We start from the raw sequence: 12,809 nt of genomic DNA, 5'->3' as shown, positions 1-12,809 counted from the left end.
TTCGAACAAATTGTTTTGCTGCTGCTGCTGCTTTAAACAACAACAACAACAACTGCTGTCTTTATTTTTTTTTCTTTTTCATTCAATAGATTAGATCCATTCATATAGGATGTATGTTTTTAAATTTTTTTTTTTTGATCATTTTTGTGTTTGGGTGTGTTTTCAATGGAGATTTTTTTTTTTGTTTCATTTTTTTGCCAAACTAATGTTGATAATATTATTGATAAATGGAATTTGATTGCTATTGATTAGATTATGACCATTATTATCTTGTCCATTATTATTGCCACCTTGATCTTTGTTATTATTGTTTTGTATAATGTTTTTATTATCGTTATGGATGTGATTTTCAATTTTTTGAGATTTATTATCATCACCACCACCACCACCAGTTAGCCAATTCCATCCTTTTTTAATCCAATCCCAGAGACCTTGTGCTTCTGGTGAGAAAAATTCCTCTGGTACCGATACATTACCAATTGTAATATAATGTCCATGTCCATTGCCAAATAGACGATTTTCAAATGATGATGATTCGTTTAATTTTTGATGATTGATTTTCGAACCATTTTGTAATCCAGGAATACGATATTCAGGCTTTTCATTGTATCGATTATTGTCATAATTAGATAATGATAATGTTGTATACATTGACATGTCCGGTATAACATTCGATTTAATTGAATGAACATCATGATCATCATGTTTATGATGAACAATCGATTGTGATGATGATGATGATGATGATGCTAATAATTAATAAATGACAATGATAAACAAATTAATTAGACAAGGAAAAAATAAATCAGATTTCAATTACCGTTGTTTGTTTTCAAAACAATACGACCACCATTAACGTTTACGGTGTTTGTGGCCAAAAAAGCAATCAAAATAAATGATGAAAAAATTTTCATTTTTGGGCCAGAAAAAAAACTGAAACAGGTAACAAACAACAAAACAATGTCAAGGTTTTCGATATATAACAACTAAATGAATGATTATTTGTACCATTGACATTGGCTTTTATACATATTGTTGTTTTATTGTTGTGGTTTAACAGATATTACACCATTTATGTCACATTTTGGGATAATCCGTCCATCATTGATGATGACCATAAAATTTGACAGGTTTTTGTTTGTTTGTTTATTTATTTCCCATTAATTACCATCAATTTTCGTTTCTTGCCACCCATTTTACAACAATCCAAATGTTGCTATTGTTGCTGTTATTTTTAGCGTTTTTTTTTCTTGAAAAATGGAATTAAATTAATGTGAAAAACAATACAATACAATGTGGATTATAAATGTTGTCAAAATGTGTGGGCCAATTGAATGAAAAAAAAAAAATTTTTTTGATTATGAATCGACAGCAGCAGCAGCAAAAAATGAATATTGACAACAACAGTAATAATAATGGTCAAAGACATGAATTGAATGAAAATAGTCGCCAAATATCGCAACAACAACAACAACAACAACCGGACAATTGTTGCATATGTTTTGGTAATATAATCAACAAAGCAATTGTTTATGATTGTCATCATACATTCTGTTGGGATTGTATCCAAGAATGGACACGTATGAGACATAAAAAATGTCCATTATGTCGCCGTTGGATACATTTTATACAATATAATATCCGATCAACAAATGATTATGATTTAAAACAAATTGTTCATGAATTACAGGATCATTTATTATTTTTTAGTCATCATCAAAATCATCATCATCATCATTATTGATTAAAATAATCACATTTTATTAATTAATTTTTTCACTTTATCAATTAACCAATTCCATCCTTTTACAATACAATCCGAAATCCAACCCCAAAAACCTTGTGCTTTAGGTGTCAAAAATTCTTCTGACACACCATCATCATCATCATCATTGATCGATATTGTATGTGAATAATATTCACTTTCGTTCGATTTCATTACCGTTGTCTTGTCATTTGTGAATGATGTATACGGAATAACATTCGATTTGTTTGATTTTTCATCAGAATTGTAGCTGCTGCTGCTGCTGCTGCTGACATTCGATGAAGCTGTAATGATGAAAATTTTTTTTTTATAAATAAAGAAAATTCAAAATTTTTCAAGTTAAAATTTACCAATTACAGAATGACAATCAATAATGATGATCAATATGATGATCATTACAATGAATAATAATTTGATCATTTTCATTGTTTTACTTTTTCTAAATGTAAAAATTGCGAAAAAAAACCATCAACATTGCCGTCAGAAAAATAAAATTACCGACGATTTTTATACATAATTTGGCGACAATTTTAAATACCCCCGTTTACATCAGATGATGATAATCCACATCTGACAAAAAAAAAATAACGACAAGAAGTAAGTAATCTCAATGACAATAAATCATTCATTTTCATGTTTGTTTTTTTTCATAAAAAAATTTTTATTTTTGAAAATTCTCGGATCATCATCATCATCATCAACAACAACAATCTATTTTCGTGGTATCAGATCACAATAATCCACTGGTACACAATGGCCAATACCGCCGGTCATATCATAACCTAAACGAATGAAACCATCGCGACAGAAACAACCGGTAACACACATTTTAATGCAGGCACGATTTTTAATATCACGATTCAGACATGTATCCGGACATTTTGTTCCACATTCTTTCCATTCTTCATTATCATGACAGGTTTCTAAAAATGACCAAAAACAATCAAGAAGTTAGAAATGTTTGTGTTCAAGAATCAAAGAAGACGAAAAAAAATTGACAACTTACGTTGAATTGGATCGGCCACTGTGATGGCAACGAACAAGGTGACAATCAAAATGGTAGCAATTTTCATGTTCATTTTTTTGGATTTTGATTTTGATTTCAGTTTTTTTTGCAGTAGAAAAAGAAATGTTCAATTTGGATTGAGATCCTAGGATTGATGATTTGGCCTATTTATAGCAAAATAAAAATTGGCGATGATATCGAATTGCGATCGATTACAAAAAAAAATTAATTATCAGTGTGTAACCAAGGTAATAATGCTCACCATAATAATGTATACCAGAAATGAAATCAGTTCATCATTTTAAATGTTACATTGTTGTTGTCGTTGTCGCCAGGTGCCAATAATATCAATTTGGAAAATCTAAAAAAAAATCCATGTCACACAGAGATCAAAACAGAGTACTTGAAAAATCAAATCAATCAATCAGATCAATCGAAAAAAAAACAACCATGGGAGGTTATCAAACAATCATCATTTATTACTTAATCATAATCCGCAATATCAATCAGTGTTACATTTCAATCAATCCATGTGGTCTATGAAAATAATTGATGGAATTATCATCGTAATAGTATCATGTGTCTTGTAATCATGTATGATCGCTGTTTATGATTGACATTTGAATTTTTTTTCTTCTTCGAATGCCCACTATCGATTATTCAATACAACTCAATGGATTTATACGATATACATCCCTTTTGGTCGATGTTGTTGTTGTCGTTGTCGATAATTGATCCTTATCCTGTTGCTGTTGATGATCATCAACATTGATTATTGTTGATGATTGTTTCACATATTCGAAACCAGTCCAACCATTAGCTACTTTCAAACAATGTTTACCTATTAAATGTCTGGATAAATTATTACCACGATTATATTTTTTCGTACATAAATGGCATTCAAAAATAATTTCTTCCAACAAATGTTTCATACGTATATGTCGTTTCATTGTATAGAATGTGGTGAATTTTTGTTCACAAAATGTACAATGATGAATTTTTTTCTCACTTTTATGCGATTCAATATGTCTTTGTAGAAAACGGCGGCTTTTAAAATATTGATTACAAAATTGACATTGATAATCATATTTATCCGAATGGCGAAATAGAATATGTTCTTTCAGATGTGATTTATGACATGCTTTATATTTACAAAATGGACAATGATGTTTTCTGAGATGTTTATTTTCATGTTCACGTAACAATGTTAATGTATGAAATGATTTTGTACAATGTTTACATTGATAATCACGTATAATTTCTTCTTCTTGCTGTTGTTGTTGTTGTTGATTATTGGTAATTGGAAAATTTACCAATAAAATTGATTCACTCATTTCATCCATATTAGTGGATTTTGATGATGATGATGATGTGGCATTGGTGGTGGATGGATCATTTGTAGTTTGTAGATTAATATTAGGTGCTAGTCGTATCACAATCGATGATTGACCACGATGATTTTCATCAATAGTAAGAATATGTTCATCATCATCTTCCAAACAATCAACTGCAACAAAATCTTCTTGGTCATCATCATTACTTTTATCACATATTATCGATGTTGATGATAATGATTGATTTGTTGTTGTTGTTGTTGTTGCCGTAATAATTGTCGGTGTTTCCTGGCGATAACAATGATTAATAAATGCCATACGTGTTGAGAATAATTCACCACAAACTGGACATGCAACCACTTTACGTTGTGTATGTGAATGTAGATGCATTTTTAGATAAAATTTTTGTTTGAATGCTGCTTGACAATCCATCCATTGGCAACGTGCGAAACGAACATTTTTCAATTTCTCTTTCGCCATTATTGGTATCGGAACATCTTCAATGGCATGATAATCAACGTGTTGAAAAAATGTTTCACCATCCATAAAATCGGCATTGCATCCGTTCCAACCGCAAATGAATTTTTGACATGTTTCCGTTATTACATTACGTGCTGGATTATCCATATAACATGTTAACCGTGGTACGGTAATATTCATTATAAGCTGTCCAATATTCATCAATTGATTATGAAATCCATGTAAACTTAAATGTAGCCGAAAATGTTCACAATCCATGAATTCATTATTATCATAACAGCCATGCCATTTACATTTGGATTTATTTTCATCATCATCATTATCAATGCCATTGCCATTACCGTTATTTAGATTTGACCAAAATGTTGGTACATGTGTTTCATTGATATGTTTAAAAAATAATGATCGATCATGAAATTTCATATTACAATCAATCCATTCACATGTCATATGTAGATTTTCACGTATATAATGTGATATATTTTGATTGATTTCTTTTTTCATTGTTCGTCGTATCGATAATGGATATTTGTTTCGAAATAATTTTTTATCACATTGTTCAGTGGCCATTATGATATCTTGTTCACTAACCACATTTATATAGGCATTCATTTGTTGTTGTTTTGATGATGATGATGATGAATCATGATCATCATTATTAGCAGCTATGGATGGAATTATTCGTATACCACCACCACCAACACAATTTGATTGAATTTGAACATTAATTGACGATAAAAATGAACGTATTTCATCAACATTTGTATCCGTAGGTAGATTACCGATAACAATCATCAACGTTGTAGATGAATTTGTAGACATGTTATTTTTCTTCATCAAAACATAAAACTCAAAAAAATGTTGAATTTGAAAACAGAAAAAAAGGTGGTTATAAAAAAAAATAAATAATAAATAAAAACAATCGATTGTATCGATTATGGTCGAACGATTTTTTTTGTGTGCGCATTCGCTCACTTTGTGACTCATTTCATTGTTTGACTCATTTTTTTGTTGTTATTATTTCACATTTTTGTTTTCTAACAAATCATCATCAAATTGAATTTCTACAATTTTTTTTTCTCTTGTGGTAAAAACGATTCTTTCGGAAAAAGAACTCATCCTCATCATCATTATCATTATCGACTATTATTATCGGGTATTATTGGCTTTGAGATTATATTGGTTATTAAAAATATACGGGACAGAAAACAAGAGAGGAACATAGAAAAAAGAATAGAAAAATATCGAAAACTTGGATTTGGACCGAAAAACAAACAAACAAAGAACAAACATTTTCCATGTGAATGAATGGTCATTTGTGTTGTTCATGTGTTCATTCAACGAATTTTCATCCATGTGAAATATTTTTTTTTTTGAGCTTTGATTTTTTTTTCATCTTCAAATAATTGATTGATTGATTGACATCTGTATCCCCGTGTTGTTGGTTAATTTTGAACACCTTGAAAACAAAATCATCAAATAATTTCATCTGATTATACATAATTTATGGAAAATCCTATCCTATCATTATAAAGGAACAAAAATTATTGCCATTTACATTTACATATAGATAATGATAATGGATGAATGAACAAGAAAAAATTTTTATTTCACCATTGATCGCGGTTTGGAATTTTTTCATTTATAATTCTTATCATTAATTAATAATTTTTCATGGAAATTTCTTTCTTTTCTTTTATGGATTTCAATCATTTTTTGTTTTGTTTTTGAAACGTACAAAATTTGGAAAACATTCTATTATTAATCAACCAAGGAGAATCGATTGTTTTAAAAACAAAAATTATCGAACAAGACAGAAGGAAAGAAATTTTTTTATTTTTTTTTTTTTTGGATCCAATTGGCTTCACTATCGATCGAATCGAATTCAATCATAATTGAAATTGGAAAATTTTTGATTTTTTTTTCACACATACACACACACGCACGCAAACAATCCAAATTTGTAAAACCGATTTTTTTTCTCATTATTATTGACACAGACACACACACACACACTAACAAACCAACGATAACGATTTGGAAAAATTTTTTTCTGAAACATATTACATATTGGAAGGACACATTATCATTTTGTATGGAATAATTTTTTCGAAACGAAACTAAAAAAAAAAAAAAAAAAATGTCGATCATAATACGATTACAGAATCTACCATTGGAAGCAAATTCATTGGATATACGAAGATTTTTTCAAGGATTACAAATACCCGATGGTGGTGTACATATTGTTGGTGGTGAAAATGGTGATGCATTCATTGCATTTGCTAATGATGAAGATGCACGACAAGCAATGGAACGTAATGGTAATATTATAAAAGGATCAAGAATTAAATTATTATTAAGCTCAAGAAATGAAATGCAACGTGTTATTGATGCTGCACGTAATCAAACAATATCGATTATGCCACAAACAGCATTATCATCAGTAGCAGTAGCAGTAGCATCAGTAACACCAACAAAGCCACAAATGATTTCCGGTTCTGTTGGAAATATTGGTTCAAATATGCCAATGCAACAACAACAACAACAACAACCACCGCAACTTGTATCACAAAAACAATTACAACCACCCATACCACAACAACAGCAGCATCAACAACAACAACAACCATTACATCCGGGTAATAATTATCCAACACAACAACAACAACCACAATATCCGGCTACTACAGTACAACATCAACAACCGCCACAACCATTATCTAATCCAACTGGTGGTTATTATCCTGGATCTATGACCGTAATGATGGCTGCTGGTGGTGTTGGTGTTCAATCACAAATAGCTAGATATCCGCCACCACCATCATCCATGCAATCACAACAATTATCTCAATCATCACAATCAACAATTGATTATCATCGTGGTCCACCACAACCACCATCAACTTATGGTCATCATCGACAAAATGATCGTCAAGAATTACAATCATATCGTAGACGTAGTCGTAGTCGTAGCCGTAGTCCACCATCAATAAATCGTTCGGAAATTGGTCATCAACAACGTTATTCTTCTGATCAAATAAAATCCAATACATTAGAATCATCATCAGCAAATACAATGCAAACTGGATTGATGCGATCATTACAACCATCATCACAGCCACAAACATTAATTGGATCCAATAACAATAATAATAATAATAATAATTTAGATCCACGATATTCAACAACAACAAATTATACACAACAATTATCACAACAACAGCAACAAGAATCTTCATATGGATCATCATATAGACAACAACCAAATATTATGCCAGGTGTATCAAACAATACAAATACAATTGATGGTGATCGAGATGGAATAATAACAGGAATAGGACAACAACAACAACAAGGAGGATGGAATGATAATAATAATGGGAATAATAATAATAATTATCGACAAACATCTGTCGTTGATTATAATAACCGAAAAATGGATTCGATTCATCAACCACCGATGCCTCAATCATCTGCATATGGTCAACTACCACCACCACCACAACAACAACAATCAACAATGATGATACCACAATCAATTCGGCAGCCACAACCACAACAACAGCAACCACAACCACCACCACCACAACAACATCAAATGTTTACATTACAATTGAATGATTTACCATTCAATGTAAAATCGATAGATTTGATAAAATTTTTTCAACCATTATTTCTTGATGAAGATAATATCAAAATATTTTATGATTCAAAAGGATTTCCAACAGGCATTGCATTGGTACGTTTTGGTTCACCAAAAGAATGGGAACAAGCATTAACATATAATAATCGTTATCTATGTGATCGTCGTATACAAGTTCAACCATTGGATGATATTGGTAATAATAATAATAATAACGGCAATGGTAATGGTCCATCGATGACAAATCAATCAAACACTGGTCCATTATTACAACAACCACCATTGATTGCTAATCCACCATTGAATTCAACAGGTGGACAACGTCCATTACCACCACAATCTGATCCATATCGAGATAATAATAATTATTATAGAAATCCTTCAGAAGAAATTGGTTCATTTAATCGTGGTCCACCACCACCACCTCCACAACCGTCATCACAATTTAATGGTGGAATGGGTCCACCACCACCACCGCCATCCTCATCACAATCATCATCTCATCATCATCATCATCATTCCAATCATCATCGTGGTAAATATCAACCACGTTTTAAAGAAAATGCTCTATTCATGAAAGGATTACCATTTGCCAATTGTACAACAAAAGATGTTGCACATTTTTTTGATCCAATCAAATTATTTCATATTGAAATTGAATTCGATAACCGATCAAAACCTACTGGTAATGCATTTGTTGAATTTCATGATCGTCAAGATGTTGATCATGCAATGAGCTATAATATGCGTAATATGGGACATCGTTATATTGAATTAATACCGTGGTTATTGTATGAACAATTTGGACCAACTTATCATTTGCCAAGTGCACCACCACCGCCAAAATTTATGCGTGGTAATAATGGTGGTGGCAGAGGAGCAGGAAATGGACCACCACCACCACCATCATATGGTGGTAGTGGAAGTAGTAACCATTATAATCATCACAATCAACGACAACAACAACAACAACAGGGTCCACTTACATATTGTGTATTGGTTCGTGGTCTTGGAAAACATGTTAGTACACCGGATTTGAAACAATTTTTTGCCAAATCCAATATCGATACATATGCCGTACATATAATGTTAACAACGGATAAAATGAATGCTGGTGAAGCGTTTGTTGAATTCCTTACGAAAGATGATCAAAATCGTGCATTAGATATGAGTGGATCACGTTTATTAGGTGAACGTATCAATATACGTCCAGTTGCATATGAAATTGTACGTTCAAGTGTACCGCCACCAAGACAACAACCATCAATGCTACAACCACCACCACCACCATCATCATCATCATCAAAATCAGGTGGCGGAAAATTCGGTGGTGGTCGTCGTGGACCAGGACCTAGAACAAATCAATCACCATTACTTGTATTTGATAAATCATTAACATTGATAATGAAAAATTTATCACATAAAACAAATGTAGATGATTTATGTAGATTTTTCAATGATTATCATATAACACCGAATCGAATAAAGATTCGTCCATCGATAAAAGATGATGATCATCATCATAATCATCAATCATCGTCTAATGATTCAAAAGATTTGGACATACAACAACAACAACAACAACAGCTACAAGAAGCTCAAATACAATTTCATTCACGTGCCGATGTTGAACATGCAATTCGTACATTGGATAAACAATATTTAAATGATCGTAAAATTTATCTATCATTTTTGTGAAAAAAAAAACAAAACAACAACAACAACAACCACAACGATTATTTCTGAAATTCTAACATTTTTTTTTTTCATCATCATCATTCTCATTATTATTGTTCTGAAGATTTTGATTTCCATTTTTTTTTCATTTATTTTTCTTTTTGTTTATTTTTGTTCTTCATTTCATTTCCACAAAATAACACTTTACATTGATTTGTATTGATTTATTATTGAAAATTTTTTAATTGATAAAAATGAAAAATGAGAATAAAAAAAACAACAAAAATTTCAGTTTTGACTATATTGTCTCCATATTTTTAGCTTTTTTTCCATGTGATTTTGTTAATTTTTGAATTCAAAGATGTGATCTCTTTGCCAAAAGTAAGGGCTAGGCCAATGACAGCATTTAATTTATGAATATCGGCTGCCATTTTAGATCCCAATTCAACCACTTGGTTATTATCTGGCATTTTTGTTCCAATTTTACTACCACTATAGCCAGCCATACCATAGCCAACAACACCCATTGCTGCATCGAAAACATTTCCACCTGTTGGTTTATTTACAGCTTTATCTACTGCTGCAAACAATCCTCTTGGTTCATTATGGATTATACTATCGGAACTGTCGAATGCTGCACCAACAGCAATTCCAGCAAGTATGGCCGTTAAACCTCCGGTGAATATGGTAGCAACAGCTCCAGCTCCCATCATTACCGAAGTTCTTGTGGCAGCTTTCAATGCATGATTGCCTTCTTCATGATCGCCAGTCAAATGTTGAATTCCACCTATTGTGAGACAAAAAAAAATGTTGAATTAAGAGAATAAATTAGAGGAACATCAAACCACTAACCTTTGAAATGACCAACGATAGGTAAAAAATCGACAAAATTACTCATAGTACCAAGACATTGATATTGAGTTTTTTTAGCTGTTTCTTTATCACCACTAGCCAATTCTATTGCCGATCTTGTTTGCGAAACGATAGGACATTCACGAGAAAAATTTTCTTGAGTTTGACGGGCACCTTCCACATCACCGGTGATAACCTGAACAAGCGATTTCACCTGTGACACGACAGGTATCCAATCATAGCCGGGCATCTTTTTGCCAGAATATTTTATTTACTCAAAAAAAAGGAATGAAAAAAATTCGTTATGTGTCCGTTTCAGAACAGAACGTTTGTTTGTTTATTTGTTTGTTTCATCTGTGGTATGATTTGTTTGAGTGTTGTTTTTAAGTCATATGTGTGGCCGTTCATAAATGACGGTCCTTAAATCAATTGTTGCAGTAAACAACATTCCATTCGCTGTGTGATTGATGCTGCTATAGCAAACCGAATTATTATCAAGTTTTGTTTTTGTTTCTCATAATAATAATTCACTTTAATCAAGCTTATTAATTTAACTACTACAAGCATGCAGACATAAATAATCTCGTCTGTTTGATTTTTTTTTTTGCTCAAAACAAAATGTAAAATACATTATTATCAAGTTTTAAACCTTCGGTGGTTACGGCAGCAACAGCTCTGGCTCCCCCATCACTAAAATAGAAAATTTTCTTTATTAAAAACACCCATTTTGAATTTTTTTTTTACCTGTTGTGGTTTTCGATTTACCGAAATTCTTGATGCAGCATTCAATGCTCGATCGCCTCCTTCATGATCGCCAGTCAAATGTTGAATTCCACCTATTGTGAGACAAAAAAAAATGTTGAATTAAGAGAATAAATTAGAGGAACGTCAAACCACACTAACCTTTGACATGACCAACGATAGGTACACCATCAACAAAATCGTTCATAGTAGTAAGACATCGACTTTGAGTTTCTATAGCTGCTTCTTCATTACCACTAGCCAATTCTACTACAGATCTTGCTTGCGAAACGATAGGACATTCACGAGAAAAATTTTCCTGAGTTTGACGGGCGCCTTCCACATCACCGGTCATAACCTGAACAAAAGATTTCATCTGTGACAGGACCGGAATCCAATCACCGCCGGGCATTTTTTTCAAAATATTCAGATAATGATTTTTGAATGAAATTCTAAAAAGAAAGATGATATTCCACACTTGTTATTACACGATTTATATATGAAAGTAATAAAACCATTGGGTGTTTATGTGTGTAAACATTTCATCTCCGTGTGATTAATGTTATTATCAACCAAATTATTATCTACAATTTTGGGAGTTGGTTTGTGCAATGCAATGCTATAAAATGACGTTGATCACCACTGTCTTTACATAATTCACTTCAATCAATTTTAATTTAATCACAATCATGTAGTGATAAACAATCTCGTCTGTTTGTTTTTTTTTTGGCTCAAAACAAAATGTAAAACAAATTTGTTTCATCATAATCATTTCTAAGAAATTGATCATGGTCATATGATTTTGTCGTTCAAAAGATCACTATTCTCGTTTTCAATTAATTCTTACTATTTTTTTTACAAAAAAAAAACAAATATGACACATGGAAACAAAGAAATTACATAACCAACTGATTCGAGAATAAGTCAAGAACAACAGCAGCAGCAGGACCAGTCATCTCAATGGAATGATGATGATGATTATTATCCGTTAATATCCGATTAGCTGATGATTATGGCGATGACGAAAACGAGACACAAGAATCAGATTTCAGGTTGAGTGAAGAAGAAAAGCTACAAATATTACAAACATATAAACAACAAGCAGAACAACCAATTGGAACATCGTTATCTTCATTGTTTGATCATCATTGTGATGCAACGGTCATCACTGACGATGGTTTTAACGATTTGGTCAATTTTGTTGTTGAACAAACGACCACCGCCGATATGAAACAACAACAACAACAACAACAAAATGTTGACAAAGAAAATGATTGAATCAAAACCGATTTGTATTGCACAAATTTTTTT

General features: G+C 31.7%; 6 protein-coding genes across 6 annotated transcripts; 1 reads left to right on the top strand and 5 right to left on the bottom strand.

Moving 5' to 3' along the window:
* Positions 1–1,201, bottom strand: LOC124500634 (uncharacterized). Its single transcript, XM_075730602.1, has 2 exons — positions 821–1,201; positions 1–749 (listed from the first exon to the last, which is right to left on the bottom strand). Exons 1-2 carry the CDS (start codon positions 912–914, stop codon positions 187–189), a joined length of 657 nt encoding a protein of 218 aa, XP_075586717.1. The 5' UTR covers positions 915–1,201; the 3' UTR covers positions 1–186.
* Positions 1,202–2,401: 1,200 nt separating this feature from the next.
* On the bottom strand, positions 2,402–2,932 carry LOC124490838 (chymotrypsin-elastase inhibitor ixodidin). Its single transcript, XM_047053402.2, has 2 exons — positions 2,772–2,932; positions 2,402–2,688 (listed from the first exon to the last, which is right to left on the bottom strand). Exons 1-2 carry the CDS (start codon positions 2,842–2,844, stop codon positions 2,477–2,479), a joined length of 285 nt encoding a protein of 94 aa, XP_046909358.2. The 5' UTR covers positions 2,845–2,932; the 3' UTR covers positions 2,402–2,476.
* A 297-nt stretch (positions 2,933–3,229) lies between these two features.
* LOC124490837 (uncharacterized) lies at positions 3,230–5,462 on the bottom strand. Its single transcript, XM_047053401.2, has one exon. It carries the CDS (start codon positions 5,420–5,422, stop codon positions 3,428–3,430), a length of 1,995 nt encoding a protein of 664 aa, XP_046909357.2. The 5' UTR covers positions 5,423–5,462; the 3' UTR covers positions 3,230–3,427.
* A 119-nt stretch (positions 5,463–5,581) lies between these two features.
* On the top strand, positions 5,582–10,191 carry LOC124491117 (uncharacterized). The gene has a single exon (XM_047053730.2). It carries the CDS (start codon positions 6,726–6,728, stop codon positions 9,924–9,926), a length of 3,201 nt encoding a protein of 1,066 aa, XP_046909686.2. The 5' UTR covers positions 5,582–6,725; the 3' UTR covers positions 9,927–10,191.
* Positions 10,117–12,154, bottom strand: LOC124491317 (uncharacterized). The gene is made up of 3 exons (XM_047053964.2): positions 12,072–12,154; positions 10,758–11,031; positions 10,117–10,692 (listed from the first exon to the last, which is right to left on the bottom strand). The coding sequence occupies exons 2-3, from the start codon at positions 11,005–11,007 to the stop codon at positions 10,223–10,225; spliced, it is 720 nt and encodes a 239-aa protein (XP_046909920.2). The 5' UTR covers positions 11,008–11,031; positions 12,072–12,154; the 3' UTR covers positions 10,117–10,222.
* Positions 11,257–12,154, bottom strand: LOC124491316 (uncharacterized). Its single transcript, XM_075730591.1, has 3 exons — positions 11,661–12,154; positions 11,502–11,593; positions 11,257–11,447 (listed from the first exon to the last, which is right to left on the bottom strand). The coding sequence occupies exons 1-3, from the start codon at positions 11,908–11,910 to the stop codon at positions 11,445–11,447; spliced, it is 345 nt and encodes a 114-aa protein (XP_075586706.1). The 5' UTR covers positions 11,911–12,154; the 3' UTR covers positions 11,257–11,444.
* Positions 12,155–12,809: the final 655 nt, after the last annotated feature.

The sequence above is a fragment of the Dermatophagoides farinae genome, chromosome 4 (genome assembly GCF_024713945.1).
Source record: "Dermatophagoides farinae isolate YC_2012a chromosome 4, ASM2471394v1, whole genome shotgun sequence".
NCBI lineage: Eukaryota > Metazoa > Arthropoda > Arachnida > Sarcoptiformes > Pyroglyphidae > Dermatophagoides > Dermatophagoides farinae.
The sequence above is the reverse complement of the archived record's forward strand: the minus strand, read 5'-3'. Positions and strand labels throughout refer to the sequence as shown.

Excerpts from the sequence above, each read along its gene's own strand:
- LOC124500634 (XM_075730602.1), bottom strand. The coding sequence starts at position 914 with ATGAAAATTTTTTCATCATTTATTTTGATTGCTTTTTTGGCCACAAAC. Across the intron at positions 750-820 it reads TGTTTTGAAAACAAACAACG|CATCATCATCATCATCATCA; the intron begins GTAATTGAAATC and ends ATTAATTATTAG.
- LOC124490838 (XM_047053402.2), bottom strand. The coding sequence starts at position 2,844 with ATGAACATGAAAATTGCTACCATTTTGATTGTCACCTTGTTCGTTGCC. Across the intron at positions 2,689-2,771 it reads AGTGGCCGATCCAATTCAAC|AAACCTGTCATGATAATGAA; the intron begins GTAAGTTGTCAA and ends GGTCATTTTTAG.
- LOC124490837 (XM_047053401.2), bottom strand. The coding sequence starts at position 5,422 with ATGAAGAAAAATAACATGTCTACAAATTCATCTACAACGTTGATGATT.
- LOC124491117 (XM_047053730.2), top strand. The coding sequence starts at position 6,726 with ATGTCGATCATAATACGATTACAGAATCTACCATTGGAAGCAAATTCA.
- LOC124491317 (XM_047053964.2), bottom strand. The coding sequence starts at position 11,007 with ATGCCCGGCTATGATTGGATACCTGTCGTGTCACAGGTGAAATCGCTT. Across the intron at positions 10,693-10,757 it reads TATCGTTGGTCATTTCAAAG|GTGGAATTCAACATTTGACT; the intron begins GTTAGTGGTTTG and ends GTCTCACAATAG.
- LOC124491316 (XM_075730591.1), bottom strand. The coding sequence starts at position 11,910 with ATGCCCGGCGGTGATTGGATTCCGGTCCTGTCACAGATGAAATCTTTT. Across the intron at positions 11,594-11,660 it reads TATCGTTGGTCATGTCAAAG|GTGGAATTCAACATTTGACT; the intron begins GTTAGTGTGGTT and ends GTCTCACAATAG.